The 19,167-nt window shown below is 39.6% G+C and overlaps 2 protein-coding genes across 4 annotated transcripts in view; one reads left to right on the forward strand and one right to left on the reverse strand.

The window, feature by feature from the left end:
* The window catches only part of LOC143277326 (uncharacterized), a 329,350-nt gene that overhangs the window by 121,694 nt on the left and 188,489 nt on the right, over positions 1-19,167 (reverse strand). The gene's annotated exons all lie outside the window — the stretch shown is intronic.
* The window catches only part of LOC143277328 (synaptogenesis protein syg-2-like), a 63,431-nt gene that overhangs the window by 12,783 nt on the left and 31,481 nt on the right, over positions 1-19,167 (forward strand). The window contains exons 3-5 of the mRNA XM_076582114.1: positions 10,213-10,556; positions 11,476-11,603; positions 19,102-19,167. The exon at positions 19,102-19,167 is cut by the window's right edge and continues 109 nt beyond it. Of these exons, the coding sequence (XP_076438229.1) occupies positions 11,484-11,603; positions 19,102-19,167 (186 nt within the window). The 5' untranslated portion in view covers positions 10,213-10,556; positions 11,476-11,483. The remainder of the gene's footprint in view (positions 1-10,212; positions 10,557-11,475; positions 11,604-19,101) is intronic.

A 19,167-nucleotide genomic window follows, 5' to 3' on the forward strand; every position in this document is an offset into this window, starting at 1 on the left:
TTTATATACTTAGGGAATTACAGTATAATCCACGTGAGTCTCCTGTTTCAAAATCTATTGCAAGCTTTGACATACACTCTTGTGCAGCTACAGTAAAATTTAGCAACAAGCTAGTTCTGAGCGTACTTTCCGTTTATCTTCCGAAAGGTCCAAACAGTCGAAATACTGAGTGGCTTAGAACATTACAAGAACAACAGCCTGGTAAATGGGTAATAGCTTGGTGATTTCAATGCTCCCGCTCCATTCTGAGAAAAGGACTGTAAATTGTTACAAGCAATCGGTTATAGAAAATATCACTGACAGTCCCTTTTATCTTAAAAATGATGGTAGTGTTACTAGAATTCCCTGACGTCTCTAAACACAGACCAACAGCAATTGACCTGACACTAATATCCCCATCATGTACCTGGGAAACACATCAAGACACATTGGGAAGTGACCATGTACCTATCATCATTACTATAGCTGGTGATGATAACCAGCCTGATAATAACGTCGACATAATTCCAAAATATAACTATAAAAATGCAAATGCAAATGCAAAATGATGACAAGACTGAAGTCCTCCTGATTCACTCACAGAACAAACCATTACCTGACTCCGCTCCCTCCTCTATGTCTGTTGGTAACACTAACATTCAGTTCTCATCTGCTGCAAGAAACCTAGGGGTAACTTTTTCTGGACACTCTGTCCATGAAAACATGTGTCCAACATTTGTCGCTCTGCTTACCATGAACTCAGGAAAATCAGTTGCATTCACCATCTTCTCACTTCTGATGCAATCAAAACTCTCATCTGTTCTCTCGTTCTGTCTAAATTGATTACTGTAACTCCTTACTCCTTGCCATTCCCAGTACCTCCTAGACAAACTTCAAAGGTTCAAAATTCAGCAGCACGACTGATCTTCAGAGTCAGAAAACACGATCACATACAGCCACTCCTTCAACAACTTCACTGGCTCCCAATCTCTGCAAGAATACAACATAAAAACTTTCACTCTTTGCTTCAACTCTCTCACTGATCCCTACTTTCCTGTCTATCTTTCTGATCTCCTTCATGTCTATACCCCTGCCAGACAGCTCCGCTTTTCTTCAGAGAATAGAACCTCACTGTTCCTCGAATCAAACAAAGACTGGCAAGCGATCTTTTTCTCAGTTAGCGACAACTGTTGGAACCAGCTTCCACTCACAACTCGTCACTCTGAAACCCCCTCAGTTTAAAAACTGCCCTGAAGCACATGTTCAGACAGTCATTCAATGTGCATGAAATGAAATGGAGCTGTGTGGTTGTGGTGTGTCTGTAGGGGAGGTGGGGAGGAGGGGGAGAGGTGGTAGCGGGTGTTTGCACGCCCACACGCGCGAGGCTTGTGTCTGTGTGTTGCGTGTGTGCGGGTGGGTGAGTTAATACGTGTGTGTGTGTGTGTGTGTGTGCTGTGTGTGTGTCTGTCTGTGTGTGTGTGTGTGTGTGTGTGTGTGTGTGTGTGTGTGTGTGTGTGTGTGTGTGTGTGTTTTCTATGTATAAATATGTATGTGAGAGATTCTTAACACGAACTGTTTTATGAAGTTAATGTTGCAGTTTGCTTACTCAGTTGTTCATCTGTAGTGCTTTTGTTGTTATTGATGTTGTGTGTGTGTGTGTGTGCGCGCGCGCGGCGCGCGTGTGTGCGTGTGTGTGTGTGCTAGTGTATGTGGGCGGGGTGGAGGTGTGAGTGTTTTTTACAATACAAACATTGGCTTCATCTTTCTAGTTTGATCTGTGTGTTATGTGGGGTGTTCTTCAGGGAAATGCTTAGCAGGACCTTTTTTTTATGTAATGTCGTAGTAGTTTGCATTATTTGATTGTGATCTGCGTTCGCACCTGTAGGTGCGTCTATGTGTGTGTGTGTGTCATTGAGTGAGTGCGTGAGTAGTGTGTCTGGGTATGCGGCTTGTGTTTGTTGGTGCATGCGTGCGTGCGTACGTACGCGCGCGCGCGCGCGCGTGTGTATGTGTGTGTGTGTGTGTGTGTGGTGTGTGTGTGTGTGTGTGTGCGCGCGCGCGCACGTTGTGTGTATTGTATGTATGTATGTACCTACGTATATATGTATGCGCATACGTGCTTGTGTTCTTTCAGTTTCAATTGTCTACTTTTTTGTTGTTTACCATTATTTCGCTTTGATCTTCTCTTATCTTCTTCTTTTTTTAAATATATATATATACTGTTGCATTTCCTGATTAAATCAACTGATATGACCTCTTTTAATTGTTCTCTCTTACCTATGTTTCAAATTATATGCATATGTTTGTGTGGGGATGTTGTGTGAATGTTTTTAGTGCAATTGTAAAGTGCATAGAGTTTCAAGGAAATGCGCTATAGCAAGAAGTCTTAAAAAATAAATAAATGAATAAAATTTCCAAAACATTTCTACCTTTCACGATTTTGAAAAAAACTTGAGAATGAGAGTGTAGATGTAATGTATTCAAATTTACAGAAGCGGTGTTATCAGCAGCTGTGTTGATCCCAAAAGTAAAGGCTGTGAAGTCAGGTGACCGTTCAGGCAATATCTGGTGGATTGATACATGTGAAAAGGCAGTTAATTAAACAAAGTAACATTTAAGAACTACCTCGCGGACACTAAGCCCCCCAAACCACAAAGAAATGAAGAAAGCAAACACTCAAAATAATATGACAGTAGCCTAGCTAAAAAAGATCATTGGTCATCATTTTGTTCACAAGAAATTTCAGATCATAAACACTTTAATAAAGTTTGGGCAAAAATGAAAGAAATGAAAAATGGAATAAAGTTACCAGATTGCCAATATCAAATGACTCACAAAACAACTTTCTATTAGATCAGGAAAGGCAGAAATCTTTGTTGAAATGTTTGCGAAAAATAGCAAATACGAAGGCTTATCACCTGCGTGTAAAACACATAGAGACAGAGAAGAAAATGGTGCTTTATACAGTGATCCCATTCCGCAGAATGCTTGTGGTTTAATTCTCCTATTACACATGATGAGTTACAAACCGCTATAGCTTCCTTTAGCAATAAAAAAAAAAGTTCAATTGGCATCGATGCACTATCTAATGAGATGCTAAAACACATTCCGAAACAGTCGTTTTCCTACACAAAATATATAAGAAATGTTGGATATCTGGAACTGAACCACAAATATGGAAAACAGCACTAGTTGTACCAGTTTTAAAGCAGGAAAAGCTAAACGTAATTTAAAAAAATAGCTACAGGCCTGACCTCGCATGTCAGGTAAAATTAATGGAAAATATAGTCCTGTTGAGAATACTAACTTACTGTGCAAAATGCAATATCATTCCAGTGAACCAGGCTGGCTTTAGAAAAGGAAGATCAACGGTCGAACACCTAGTAAAGATTGAAACTAAAAATAAAACGTGTTTGCCCGCAGAAAAGGTGTCCTAGCAACGTTTTTTGACGTAAAAAAAAAAAAAAGCCTACGATCAGGTTTGGCACAAACGTCTGTCATACAAACTGAAATCATTGGGAATATCTGGTAATCTATATGGGTATATAAACAGCTTTTTATCCAATAAAATTATTCAAATAAGGGTGGGAACACCCATTATTTTTTGCCACATAAACTTGACATGAAATTCCACAGGGGTCAGTCATAGCCCCTATTCTCTTTAATATTCTTATTCAGGATCTCCCAAAGGCATTGTCAAATCGTGTAGTGTTTAGTACAGTATGCTGATGATATATGTATGTGGATGGGTGTCAATCTGAAAAAGTCAACCCACAAAGAGCACAGAATTACATGCGTCGTTTGTATCAATCAATGTTGATAACCTTGGAAACTACATGTTTGAAAATGGTCTAGGTTTGTCAAAAAAAAAACCCATGTATGATGTTGTTTAATTCAGGTGGTAACCATCTAGCATACCCATTTTAAAATTACTTGGTGACGGCATTGATTATAAACAGGTGGTAAAGATTTTAGGTGTTTATCTTACTTCAAAGCTGACATGGAACATTCACGTTGGTTACATCTTAACAAAGGCAAGGAAAAGTATCAATTTTACGAGCATTATAAGCCGCTTACCCTGGGGAATAGATACAAAAACATTGATTCATCTTTCCATGGCCTTGTAAGATCTAAGATAGCTTATGCACAAGAAATATTTTCAGTGCACTTAAATAGCTATTACAAAAAGTGCAGGACTCTAAGGCTATCAAATTGCCCTCGATTGCCCTCTCAGGAATCCAACCAGGAAACTACAAAACAGCCGGAATTCTTGCCCTTAAATGAACATCGTGATTTAGCAACAACAAAATACGCTGTGAGATACACATCAATGACAAAAAAAATTAATTTGCTGATGAACTGACAGTAAGATCTGACATTGATTTCTAAAAGAGCGAAAGCCATTTCATCACAAGAAACAGTTTGGAAACTTAACGTTTCGAATCTGTTAAAAGAATCTGATGTTAACATGAAAGAGTTAGCCGCAAAAACCACATCATACCTCATCTTCCTTTTTGGAACATGTTGAAAGCAGATTTTGATATCACTTATTCTGAAAAAAAAAGGAAGAAAACATCAATATCACAAGTTCTGACAGAATTCATATAGCAGAAATATATCAGAATCACTCCATATATTTACAGATAGATATGTTCATGACAAAAATGCTGGTGCGTCTTTCTATATCCCTGCTTTTAAAGTTTGAAAAATCTTACTTTATTGGAAAACATCTTTCCATATTCACGGCTGAGCTAATTGCTATTATACAAGCTCTGACCTTCTTAGTGAGCCATCAAATAGTTTTCTCGAAAATAGCATTGTTGATTCCAAATCAGTACTTTATGCTCTAGAATTATTTAGACTTGAAACAAGACCTGACTTAGTTATTGAGGCAAATCATTTGGTACATTGTTTGAGGATTAAATGGATTGAGGTCATGTTTTGTTGGTTGCCTTCTCTTGTGGGCATTCATGGCAATGAAACTGCTGATAAAGCAGCTAAAAGAGGAGCACAAGATTCAGAAAAAATCGACAAAAATACATGTCCGTCTTTCCGTAAAAGAGGCATACACATTGTTAGAAAATCCAGCATGGGGTCGATTTCATAAATGATGGAAGGAAAAGTTTTCAAAACATAAAAGGACATTATTCCCCGAGAATATTATTAAGAAAAGATAACGAATCCATCAGCTTGCAATACAAGATTAATAACCTCTAATTTCTTCCGTATAAAACTTGATGCGCTGAAGACAAAGTATAGTAATAATGTTACATGCATCCGTGGTAAACAGTTCAGCTTGCATCATTGTTTGTTTCACTGTCAGCAGTTACACTACCTTTTTGCCTAAGTATTCAAAGAGAATAACTATTCTGCAGATGATTTTTGGAAAGTTATTTCCGACGAGGTTCTTATGGTCGAACTTTCACAGGGATTATTTCATAGCCCTATTTCTACATTCTCTAATGTACTTCAGAATTGCATTAATGGTTTCTGATTATTATTATCCTTTTTTGAATTATTACTGTTAAATTTAACTGCATGTTAGTTATGCATTTTTTGGTAGTTTTCTATCTTTTCTGTTCCCCCCCCCCCCTCACCTCCTCCTATTCTCCTCCATCCGCCCCCCACCCCTCCCCAAACCCTCCAACCTTCTTTTTTTCTCTTTTTTAAATTAAAAAAAAAAAATTAATCGTCTATATCACTGATAGTGAAAAGACGCTAAATTAAAGAACGAACACACATACCAACCCTCCCACACCGACACTGCCCCCCCCCCCACACCCCCACCCCCCGTATACACACACACGCGCGCGCGCGCTCACACACACACACACACACACACACACACACACACACACACACACACACACATCTGTCAGGAAAATGTAGTAATTTGGGCATGTTCATTTTGAAAACGTAGTAAACTTGGGATAGTAGTTTACTACCTAAATGTTTCATTTGTTGTTCATTTGCAACCAGTATGAAAATTGTTCATCACACACACACACACACACACACACACACACACACACACACACACACACACACCACACACACTCTACGCTAAACGAAGCAGAACACCAATAGTCACAAGACCCAAACAATAAAGAAATCCAAACAAAAATACACAAAATGAAGAAAGACATAGAAATACAGGAACTGAGAGAAGCTCGAGGAGCACAGGTCAGATCCAGAGTCAATGGATAGAACATGGTGAGAAAAACACCAGATATTTTCTCCAGTGAGAAAAAATAAAGGCAATATCAAACACAATATCTTGCCTTCAAATAGATGAAACGACAACAGACAGTCCGGGAAAGATACCTGAGAAATAAAAGAATATTTTGATAATCTATACAAAGAAGACAAATCGTTAACCGGGGGGAGACATGCGGGAGCATTTCCTATCTGACCAGGATTCTCCAGTCCTGACACAAGAGCAAAAAGAAGACTGCGACAAAGAAATTACTGTGGAGGAACTCACCCGTGCACTCAATGTTCTAAATAAAGACTCTGCACCTGAAGCAATAATCAACGAAGATCAGATAGGATTTATAAAGGGTAGAAGCACTGCTTTTCATTTGAGGTTCTTTGATGATGTCACAGCTCGTAGCATTCATTTGTGCGTGTGTTCGTGTGTTCGTCTCCCTTTCCCCTCTCCTCTCTCTCCCTTCCCCTCCTCTCCTTTCCCTCTACCTTTCTCTCCCTCCTCTCTCCCCCTTTTGCTCTATCGTTCTCTTGTATGTTCATTTCTGTTCCGAACTGAAGCACGTGAATCTGTCGTGATGTGTGTGACATGTCTTTAGTCCTTCTCGCTCTGAACTCTTGAGGTGAGTTCAGAGTTAACGTCGTTGTGAAGGAAGAGTTTTGCTTGGCGAGCTTTGGAAGGAGAAGGGTCGCCGAGCCAGCAAGTGAGCTGTTGGGTGCCCTCTTGGCCAGTCGTGGGGTTCGGTTCTGGTGTGACCCCCTCTGCCTCTGTGTGGATCTATGTTTTGTGTTCTCTCCTGGGCCAGTGGCGAGCCTGATTCCTGCCTGGTGACAGATTTGTTCCCTTGACTTTTCCTGTGGGTTCCCCCTGTCTGCTACCCCCGACGGAACTCCAGGGTTCGCCTCTACAGTCATTCCCCTTCAACCCTGTCCTTTCCAAATCCCCTCACTTCCACTCCTTCCCCCCACCTCATATTTCCAACGTCCTCACCCACAGTCCCTCCTCCCGCTTCCACCCCCTCCGTTTCTGCGGGCGTACGACTGAAGCCAGTTCAAGATGCTGTCCTTCAACAGACGAACGTGATTTTGGTTCAAGTGAACTGACATTTTGTTTTTCTTTTGCGTAGATCCGTGCTGCTGTTATTGGGACTGACTGCGCCTTAATCAAGCTGCTATGATGTAACTAAAGTGTTGCTGTAGTTAAGTGTTTCAATTTGTGTGTCTGGACCAGGGTAGTCAAAATGTACAACAGTAAAGAATTGAGCTGATTTATCTATGTTTCTGTGTTTTGTGTTGTCGGGGTGTTAGTTAGTCTGGGAAGGTGCGGGGGGTTCATGGGCAACCCCTTATGGGTTGTGACAGATGATCTCACAAACTTTTAGATAAAACTGACCAGCCAGGTGCACTGATCGCATTAGACTTCTCAAAAGCCTTCGACACGATCTCAAAGAATTGTATAAAACAAGTACTTGGCATTCTAAATTTTGGTAAAAAATTCGCAAATCTAATTGCAACTGCAATGAGAAAGTCGGAAAGTTGTATACACAATGGTGGCTGGCTATCCGACTGGTTCCCAACTGATTGAAAGAGGAATAAGACAAGGATTTCCACTCAGTCCCCCTCCTTTTTGTTATTGCTGTAGAAATCTTTGCCATCTGATTTCGAAACAATAAAGAAATTGAAGGAATCAAACTCTCACATCAAAGCTTCAACGACAACGGTCCAACCAATATTTGCAAAATAAAGCAGTTTGCAGATGACACTACGCTAACAGTTAGAAATGAAAAAAGATATACAGATAGCCAAAAATACTATCGGCGAATTTGAAAGCTTTTCAGGACTAAAACTTTTTTTTTAAATCAGAAGGAATATGGTTGGGCTTAAGGAAAAAATAAGTTGGAACCTATAATAGCATACCATGAAATCTGATGAAAAAAAATCTGGGCATATATTTTTCAGCAGACAGAAATTTCGGAAATTGAAGAGAACTGGAAAGCTATAATACATACAGTAATAAGAACTATTAAAAGATGGGAACATAGGAACCCATCACTCTTTGGCAAGGTTATACTTGCAAAAACACTCCTCCTGTCACTACAATTCACTCTTCTGCTACAAGTAGCATCGATCCCAGGAAAGACAACAAACAATATAAATAATCTGTTGTATAGAATCCTGTGGAAGAAAAAAAATATATAACAATAAAAGAGCATTTGAGAAAGTGAAAGGGGGAGTTCTGAGTCTCGACAAAGCACACGGAGGCGTAAATATGATAAATGTTGAACACCAACAACAAATATACCAGGTAAAATGGGCAGTAAAACTCCTCAAAGAAGAAAAAGCAAAATGGAGCATCCTTGCAAGACAAAATATTGCACCTTTTGAGAACGCACACTGTGCTTTTGACTGTAATGTCGCTCCAAAAGAAACAAAACACGTAGAAAAGGTACAGTCAGTCTTCTGGTGGGATGGGCTAAAACAGTAGCGTCTTTTAACAAGAATAGACTGACAAACAACATAAAAACGGAACCTCTTTGGAACAATAAACATATAAAATACAAAGGAAATACCTTGTTCTTCATAAAGTAGTTTCAGAAATAATAGGTCCCAAGCCAAAACCTACTATTTGAGTACAACGCAATCATAAATGCACTACCACGCGCGTGGAAACTTCAGCTAGCACATGATAATCTGAAGGAAGACATGAAGAGGGAAACGTAACCGCCCTGTCTAATAAACAAATCAGGAAAATATTTGCCCTTTTAGAGAGAAAAACTCTCTAAAGAGAAATGATTAGAGATCAGTACTCAAGATTATTTCAGCTTAGCCTATGAATGCACGCAGGAAACTTGACTGAGGTTATTACATTTCAAATTCATACATAGCATATTACTAACAGATACTAACAAATACCATTGATGCCAAGAAACCGACTACATTGAACATGCATTCTATGCATGTCCCAAGCTCACCACTTTCTGGACAAACGTAAAACAATTTATACTTACTAAGTATAACACTTGGATCCCAAAGAACGAGAAGATAGCATTATTTGGTACAACTAAAACTGATATATTATCAAATTCAGAAAGAAAACAAGTAAACATTGTCTTATTGGTTGCAAGGCTTGCTATCTCCAAATTTAAATACGGCAAATGTGAAGAATCTTGAACTTATATTCTAGACAGAGCTACACCTTAGAAATCTGGAAGGAATAATATATATATATATATATATATATGTTTTTTTTTTTTTTTTTTTTTTTTTTTTTGTTAAAAACGAGTGACCAGGTGGTCTCATCAAACATACACATACATATTGTTCTTGCATAATTATAGTGCCTCGACAGAGAGAGAGACAGACGAGAACCGGAACCTAGTTTTCTCTTCCAGACACTGTAATTGGCGGTGTCATTGTGTGTGTGTTTTATGGTGTTTTTTTTATTCTGTTGTGTTGCATCACCTTCAAAACGCTGGATAATGTCATTGGGAAGAAGCTATTTCATAAGAAAATGAAGAAAAAAGGAAATGAAAAGAAAAAAGAAAAAAAGGCAAACGCTGACACAAAGAAAGGAGAAAAATGATGACGGAAGAAAAACAAAAAAAGCAAAAATATTTGCTAAACTTGAGAACCCATCTGATTTCTTCTTTAAAAAAAGAAAAAAAAAAAAAAAGAAAAAAATCAGCAATGATAATAATAATCAGAAACCATTAACACAATTCTGAAGTACATTAGAGGAATGTAGAAATTGGACTATGAACTGATGCCTGTGAAAGATTGACCTTGAACCTCTTCAAAAATAACTTTAAAAAAAATAAAAAAAATAAAAATCTGCAGAACAGTTATCCTCTTTGAAATACCTGGGCACGAAGGCACGTAACTTCTGACAGTGAAACAAACAATGATGCAAGTTGAACTCTGTGTGTGTGTGTGTGTGTGTGTGTGTGTGAAAAGCTTTTGTATCTAGTTTGTTTTATCCCCACACATTGTACCTGATATTGATTTGGTGTATTGAACATGCTTTAGGTCTACGACTTGCTGGCTGCAGTGAGACCATGACGCCATAGAGCTGACAGAGAACCAGTCAGGACAACAGACACGGTGTGAAAACATCGCCCAGAACCAGCAGATACAATGGGCACTTGAGATCAGTGGACAGGTCACTGTACTGGCGAGATGTAACAGCCCCAACCAGCCATGTGCTAACAGGAACACTGGCATCCTCACAGCCACACGGGACTCCACGTCTTCCACAGCCACCTTTGTGTTCAGTGCTGGACGACCAGGTAGCAGTGATACTTACAGTGGTTATGACGTCATCTGTCGTCCAGTTGGTGGTTCTGATGTCTCCTGTCCTGTGGACACTGTGTGTGAGTACATGGATTGTATGACATCATTTTAACTATTTTGTATCATCAGTGCAAGACAAATAAGGGGATGATTACATAAATTAGTTTATTGTAAACTACATTGAAAACGCCCAGTATTTAGTAAACGCTCAGCCCATTTACGTGCATTGGAGTCAAATATGTCGCGAACGACCACCCCTAATCCGACAAAAAAGAACTAATAATTCAATTTGCTATCTTTTATTGTGTTGCGCTACAAAGCAGTACACATGTAGACCCACATGGACAAACACAGGAGAGTATGACGTCATTCCATGACGCAGTGCCTTGTTTCAATAGCCCTTTCATTCTCGATCCCAGCCAGTGCAATGTGATGAAACAAAGTAAAGAATGGGCTCCCGCAAAGAGAAAAGAACCAAGTAAAACGCCCACCCCCATCATCATGGTAAAATGTGCTTAGCAGAACTGGGCGCAAAGAATGCACTTTATACTATAGATGGACAGATGGATAGATGGATAGTCAGGCTTACATAGAAAGGTAGATAGATACGATAGGGAAATTATTCATCATAAAAACACAACCCTCTCCACCACCACACACACACACACACACATTCAGCACGCACGCACGGACGCTCGCACGTACGCACATACACACACGCATGCACACTCTCTCTCTCTCTCACTCTCTCTCACACACACACACACACACACACACACACACGAAAGCACACGCACACACAGACATACCCCCCCCCCACCCCCTCCCCCCCCCCCCCCCCCCCCACACACACACACACACACAACCATGTGCACCAACACATTCACCGTACGAAACTGACTTTTTCTTCTTTTTCTTTTCTTTCTTTTATTATTATTATTATTGTTGTTATTATTAGTATTATTATTATTATCGTTTATTTATTTATTTTTTTTAAAGATTCCCCGATGTCCAGCGAGGTGTCGTGCAGTGTGACCACCAGCACCAGATGGACCATCACTGTGTCCTGTACTGTCAGCAAGGCTTACTCCGCTCTGAACAGATACCGTTGTGACTTCAGACAGGGGGTAGGTGTGTGTGTGTGTGTGTGTGTGTGTGTGTGTGTGTGTGTGTGTGTGTGTGTGTGTTCTTTCTTTCTTTCTTTCTTTCTTTAACTCTCTCCATACGAACGGCGAAAGAGACGACGTTAACAGCGTTTCACCCCAATTACCATCATCAAAATATTGCAAGCGGAAGGCTTTTATACTGAAGAGGTGAATGTTGACAAAGAATACCACAATTCTGACGACGGAAGCTAAATGTTGGGTCATTCAGACACCCACTGGACATCCGAGGGGTCTGTGTAGAGGAGAAGAGAGGACTGGCCGTACTGAATGAGTTAATTTAACGTCTTTTCACTTAAGTGATATTATACATGTCATGTGTGTGTGTGTGTGTGTGTGTGTGTGTGTGTGTGTGTGTGTGTTTGTGCGGGAGGTGGGGGTAGGGGCGAGGAGAGTGGATTATAGAGTGATATACAGAGAAAGAATAAACTAGGATAGTGGGATCAAGAATACACAAAAAAATGTGTAACAGTGATTAACAGCAAAAACAACGGCAAAAATAAAATTACACATATATAAGTCGCATCATTGTTGGACAGTTTGTCTTTTATGTTTATTTCTTAAAAAAATAAATAAAAAAAAATAATAAAAAATAAAAACCACACATGAATAAAAAAAACAACAAAACATGGCTGTGTCAGCAACCCGTCATTCCCCTGACAGTGAAATAAAATGTGGTTTCGTGTGATCTGTTTACCACATTGAATGTGTGTGTGTGTGTGTGTGTGTGTGTGTGTGTGTGTGTGTGTGTGTGCGTGCGTGCGTGCGTGCGTGCGTGCGTGCGTGCGTGTGTGTGTGTGTGTCCCTGTGTGTGTGTGTGTGTGTGTGTGTGTGTGTGTGTGTTTGTGCTCGTGCATATGTATGCGCATGACGTTGTGACATCAGACACGAAGTATGTTTGTGTGCGTGCATGTGCGTATAGTTCAAGCGAAGCGTGTGCTTTTTTCTCGTTTCGGTCCTCGCCAAAGTGCGCACATGTGTGTATCAAAAGTATTTGGCGCAATGAACGCATGTCACTGTTAAAACAAAAGGATGAAAAGTTTATTAACTTTATTAACAGAAACATATAAAGAGAGAGGAAGACAGAATGAATGAATGAATCTTTATTTTCCAACGGTGGAGATATTAGAGAGACGCGACATCGCGCATAATTATGTTTACGAAACGGAAGCGAGTAACACACACACACACAAGATGAAACGAATCGAAACGGAATTTTTTTTTTTTTTTTATTTTACCATGGGAAAAAAAAGGGAAAAGGAGAAGAGGAAATTTCCAGGAATACATGGAGATAAATGAATCATCACACGTTACCAACATAATCAGAAATTGAGATATTAACAAAAGAGCACACACCATCCGAATAAAACAATGTATAAATATACTGCTAATAATTATTTAGAAACAAATACATCCGTCGGCTAGCGGACGCGTTCCCTGATGATTTATTAAGTTCCTTGAAAAGGAAATTTTGGAAGGGTGATTTAGAAGAGATGATACTGTTTATCTTTTTTTTTTCCCCAAGGATGTTCAAAGTGTATGCCAGACTAGTTTTACATAGATCTGTTCTTATCTATTATTGACATTTTTATTTTTATTTATTTTTTTTTTTTTTACATAACAATGTTTTTGTATATCTGGACTGATTCAAGGGAAATCGTGCAATTAGTGAAGGAGGAGCGTATCTATTAAATATTCGGTACATCATGATTCGTTTGTTATATTGCAACCTGTGCGTTAGGGGAAGAATACTCAGAGTAATATAGTCTTCAGATGTGTAGTAGATTTAAGAAGCACAATTTCAAGAGCTCGCTTGTAAATTCTGATCAAAGGTTCAAAAGTATTGGCATTACAAAGGTCAAACAGAACAGAAGCATAATCAACAGATGATTGAATATGTGCGTGTTTAAAAAAAAAAAAAAAAAAAGTTTTCGTGAATTGAGATCAAGAAAAATGTTTAACTTTAGAGAGCGTAAACACTTTTTGGGAGACTCGCTTACAAAAATGTTCTATATGATAAACCTTTCATTATAGATAGGGGTAAATCATTAATATGTCATAAAAAAAGAAGAGGATCAAGCACTGATCCTTGGGGGACACCATATATATGTGTCTGAAATACAGATTGTGTGTTTGTTAGAGAAACAGTATGTTCGCGATTAGTAGGAAAGGATCTAATGAGAGAAAGAGAATGTTCAGAAATTCTATAGTGTCAGTTTTCTAAGTAATAGTTTGTGGTCAATGGCATCAAAGGATTTTGCAAAATCAACAAACAGTACTGCCGTGAATTTGTTGGCGTTAATATTTGTAAGCCATTCATCAACAAGATTAGTCAGCGCTGTATGGCAGGAGTGATTTTTTTTCAAAACCCAGACTGATTAGGATGGAGCAAATTGTATTTTGAAACGTGAGACATGAGATGCTTATAAATGTGTTTTTTTTCTAAAGGCTTTGAAAGAACTGAAACAATTGAAATGGGCCTGTAATTCAAAGGATCAGTTTTGTCTCCAGATTTATGCAATCAAATTATTTTTGCTTGTTTAAGAAAACCAGGAAAATATATATTTTTTATCAATATAAAGATTACATAGATATGATAAAGAATCAGCAATGATGAGAGCACTGGATATAGTTTTTGCATCGATACCATCAAGACCTGGTGTGCCTATTTGTTTCAAACGTATGAGAAAAACTTCGAATATTGACACTGGAGGAATGGCAAAGTCGTATATAATATTCTTTTAAATGATAAACGTTTTTCAGTGATGTGAGATCATTACACTGAAATCTGTCATTTTTTAACTGTTAATTAAAAACACTGGAAAAAAATAGTAACTTTAGTTATCAGTATCAAGACTACTTGATTTCCTCAGTCTTTTTTTCTTGTGAGAGTGTTTATGGCTTTCCAAGTTGTTTTTGAGTTGTTGTTCGATCTGGTGGATAACAGATTCTGGAAGTACTTCTTTTTTGATGCCTGAAGCATTATAGTCTCTTTGTTTCTTACAATTCTCAGACTGTTTCATTTTTAGAAGATTATCCCTTACTTGTATAGCTTTCAGATTTTCATCAGTTAACCAGGGAGGCTTAGGAGTATTTTAGTTTTAAACGGAGTGTTTTTGTTATATACTGTAATGAACGTTTCATGTCAGAATTTCATAGTTCTCTTTGGTGTCGTCCATGAACAGCGGGGGGCACCAGGTCGAAAGACGCTGATCTGGAGTCACTTGACTTGAGGGGGGTCGCACCAGAATTGTCGGACTGGCCATCGTTGTTTGGGGACTTGGATGTCAGAATGGAAGCGCCACTGTTTTCCACAGACATAATTATTGTCACACTCCCGTTTATGAGACTCCATCTCCAGCATCTCATTACTGCTCGGGGGTGACATCACCACTGACAGGCCAGACTTCGAAGGTCAGATGTTGAGGAAGCCAGATAACTGCATCCAGAAGTGGCTGCCATCGCAGCTGGAGTTTTTCTCGTTTCTTTTCTGCTGCTCGTGGTTTTCATATCATGTGCTTGAACTATGAGCGGATATTTCCCAACTGACATCTTAGGGACTGGTTGTCTTTGGCCAGTGAATCCATAGATGCTCTTAACTGAGTCAGTATCGTCGATTCTTGAAGACATCGAACTAGTTTTCGTTTTCGTTTAAAAAAAAACGTTCTGATTTCATTTTATGTTGCTGTTTTGGTATCTTCGATTAACTAGCGACTCTGTGATATCTTGCTGTGAGGAAGTTAGACAGTCCACAGTTTCATGCAGTTCCTAGAATTTGTTTTTATAAGAGTTAATTCGAAACAGTGAATCTCTCTTTATTTTTGACTGACGCAAAGAGTGCGTCGACGATTTTTTATTTTATTTTATTTTAGTTTTGTTGTTGTTGTTCCTGAAAGAGTTGCCTTCAGTGATGTCTCCTTTATCGTGATGGGGATGGAGGCGCTCCTGATGAGGAAGGGGTAGGTGGGTTCAGCACAACTTGTGCCGGGGTATACACACAAGTCAGCATTGAGGGGCAATGACTGGTGGGGGTCACAACTGGTGTACCTGTAGCTGATAATGCTCTGACGCTTCATCGGCATATTGAATAGGTGACTGTTCACTGGAATGTGATACAGCATCCGATTGTGACGCGGTGGTTGGTTCAGAGTAGAAATGCAGTGAGGGCGTACCCCAAGTCAGGGAACCAAGGGGCTTGATGGAATTAAGAGGCTCATGAAGGAGTGATGTTGTCAGTGTCTGCATATTCAAAGTTCTACTCTTCTAAAATCCTAGCATGCACCATAGCCAAACAGCTGTTCAACGCTACGAACAATCTACTAGGTAAAATGAAAAACACTCCTCTCCCTACAACATTTTCGGTGCAGGAACTCCCTCAAAAGTTTTCTGACTTCTTCACCGGCAAAATATCATGCATTCGTGAGAAGCTTGACTCTGTTGTGTCTCCTTCTTCACCCGTTCAAGAACGTGTGTACAGTGGTCCTGTTTTACATTGTTTCCACCCGGTTACTGAAGATTTTGTGAAGAAAGTGTGTCTGAGCGCTTGTCCGAAATCCTGTGAGCTTGACCCTGTCCCGTCTTCTTTGTTGGTTGAATGTATTGATGTTCTACTGCCACATATTACTCATGTCATCAATTCTTCCTTACTGTCTGGTTGTTTCCCTGAAAGCTTCAAATCTGCTGTTGTACGTCCACTCATCAAGAAACCATCTTTGGATCAAAATTGTTTGAAAAATTATCGACCTGTCTCTAATCTGTCATTTCTATCAAAACTGCTAGAAAAGATCATATTGTCTCAGCTCTTAGCTCATCTGGAACAGAATGGTTTACTTAATTCCCACCAGTCAGCTTATAGACGTGGTCATAGTTGCGAAACAGCCTTTCTTAGAGTAGTGAATGATTTGCTTTCGGTATTTGATGAGGATAAGATATCTGTTCTCGCTCTCTTAGATTTGTCAACAGCTTTTGACACTATCGACCACTCTATCCTCTTGAACAGACTTAATACTTCCTTTGGTATTCGTGACACTGCACTAGCATGGATCACGTTTTACCTGTCAGATCGTACACAGAAAGTGTGTGTAAATGGTAGATACTCTAGAGTATCTGCCTTGAAATATGGTGTCCCACAAGGGTCCGTCCTAGGTCCTGTTCTTTTCGTGCTGTATGCGGCTCCTGTGTCGGATGTCATCAGTCATCATGCGATGTCGCATGAGAGCTTTGCTGATGACACACAACTTTATCAGTTGGCTTCCATAGCTGAATTTGATGCACTAGTGACTCAAACACAGGAGTGCATTGCTGGCCTAAAGGACTGGATGACTCTCAACAAGCTGCAATTAAATGATGATAAGACTGAATTTATGATAACCTGTCCAAAGAAGTTTCGTCAACATCCTTCCTTTCCTGACTCTGTTCTGTAGCACACCTGTTTCACTTTCTCCCTCTGTTCGCAGTCTTGGTGTAATCCTGGACCAGTCTCTTTCCTTCCAACAGCACATTTCGAATATCTGTAAAGTTGCCTATTTGGAACTGCGTAGAATCAGCTCTATCCGCCACTATCTCTCAACCGATGCAACCAAGACACTTGTATGCTCTCTGGTTCTCTCAAGATTGGATTACTGCAACTCTCTTTTGGCCGGCCTTCCCAAATATCTGTTAGACAGACTCCAACGAATTCAGAATAACGCTGCCAGACTCATTTGCAGAGCTTCTAAATTTGACCATGTTTCTCCTCTCCTTCAGTCTCTCCACTGGTTGCCTGTTTCTGATCGAATAGACTATAAGCTATCCACTCTGACCTTTTCTGCAGTCAACGGATCTGGCCCCAAGTATCTTTCTGAACTCATCCATATCTATACCCCGTCTCGCCAGCTCCGTTCTTCCTCTGATACTCGACTTCTCAGGATACCTCACGTCAGGAGTAAGACCTATGGACACAGATCGTTTTCTTTTCAATCGCCAAAGACGTGGAACAAGCTCCCTGATAACCTCCGTTATTCTGATTCCCTCGCATCTTTTAAATCTCGTCTCAAAACTCACCTTTTCCCTCAGCAATAAGTTCAATTGTGGCAGGTCCACTTCCTTTTCGTTAGGTGTGCTTGACTAGGTGTGTATACATATGTATGTGTACATAACTACATGCATGTATATGAATGTGTATTGTGTGTGCGTGCGTTTATGTAAGTTTGTGCCTGCCTATGTGTGCATATGTGTTAGGGTAACTGTTAGATACACATGTATGTTAAAATGTATGTATGCAGTGTGTGTGTGTGTGTGTGTGTGTGTGTGTGTGTGTGTGTGTGTGTGTGTGTGTGTGTGTGTGTGTGTGTGTGTGTGTGTGTGTGTGTGTGTGTGTGTGTGTGTGTGGTGTCACATTTTGGTGTGTGTATGTAACATAGATATAATGTTTTATGTTAACAAAAGCGTTTTTTGTAAAGCACCTAGAGCAGATTTCTGGATAGTGTGCTATATAAGTACCCATTATTATTATTATTATTATATTCATATCTTTCATAAATGATAAAACTAAATGTTTTAGTCTTTCACACTCCTCAATGTCCTAGTTGTAGCAGTCTCTCCCAAGACAGAGAACAGTTTTGTGCTGACTTAAAGTACAGAGTGATGATAACTCTCTTTGTGGTTTTCCAGAAAATACGAATGGTGGTTTTGGAGAGTTCAGGAGGAGGCCATGTGACCCACTGTAACGCATGGAATAATATCATTTCATCATCATGGCCGTAATCAGTTACTTGAAGTGTCACAGTACTTTCTGATTTGGCGGTATACTGATACAACAGAACATTTCGCCGCGTTATCAACTCTTGATCAGGCGTTATTGTATGACGTCTCAGGTGTTTACTATGTTTTACCACTGGAAGATTTATTAACGTCATGTGCCTGTGGATGAATACTCACAACTTCCTGGTTGGTCATTGTTGACGGGATTAAAGAAAAAGAAAAAAAAAGAAGAAGAATCTTCATTTCACACACATACACACACACACGTGCTTGTGTTGACAGTGCCATTCCTGACGTAGTTACACACGCAGCATCATTCCGCCGAGTTCTGTTCACGTGCAGTTGCCATGAGGCAGAGGGACAAGGCAGAGAACGGACCGAGCCACAAGTTCACGTGCTGAACACCTCTCAATTTCTAGTTAAAAATTGTGAACACAATTGATATTCAAGTCCTTCTTGATCATGTATTAAAATGTTTTAACTATTATCGCCAAATCAAAATTTCGATCGATTTTAAGAATGTCATTCAACTTACTGTACCTTCAGACAACTCCTTGCAGAAAATCACTGTCAAACGTCACATAGAAACTGTACAAATCTTCCACTTTTTCAGAGAGCGTAGAAATGCGACCAGCAGCAACGGGCCAAGAGAGAGAGAGAGAGAGAGAGAGAGAATCTCAGTCAGGAGAATCATGGTACTGATCATGATAATCTGTTTCAGAGCAGCACAGGAACCAGTGTGGGGAAATCCACATACAGCTCTGCAGTCAGCAGTGGCTATGCCTCT

This window comes from Babylonia areolata, chromosome 34 (assembly GCF_041734735.1).
Source record: "Babylonia areolata isolate BAREFJ2019XMU chromosome 34, ASM4173473v1, whole genome shotgun sequence".
NCBI classification, from domain to species: Eukaryota; Metazoa; Mollusca; class Gastropoda; order Neogastropoda; family Buccinidae; genus Babylonia; species Babylonia areolata.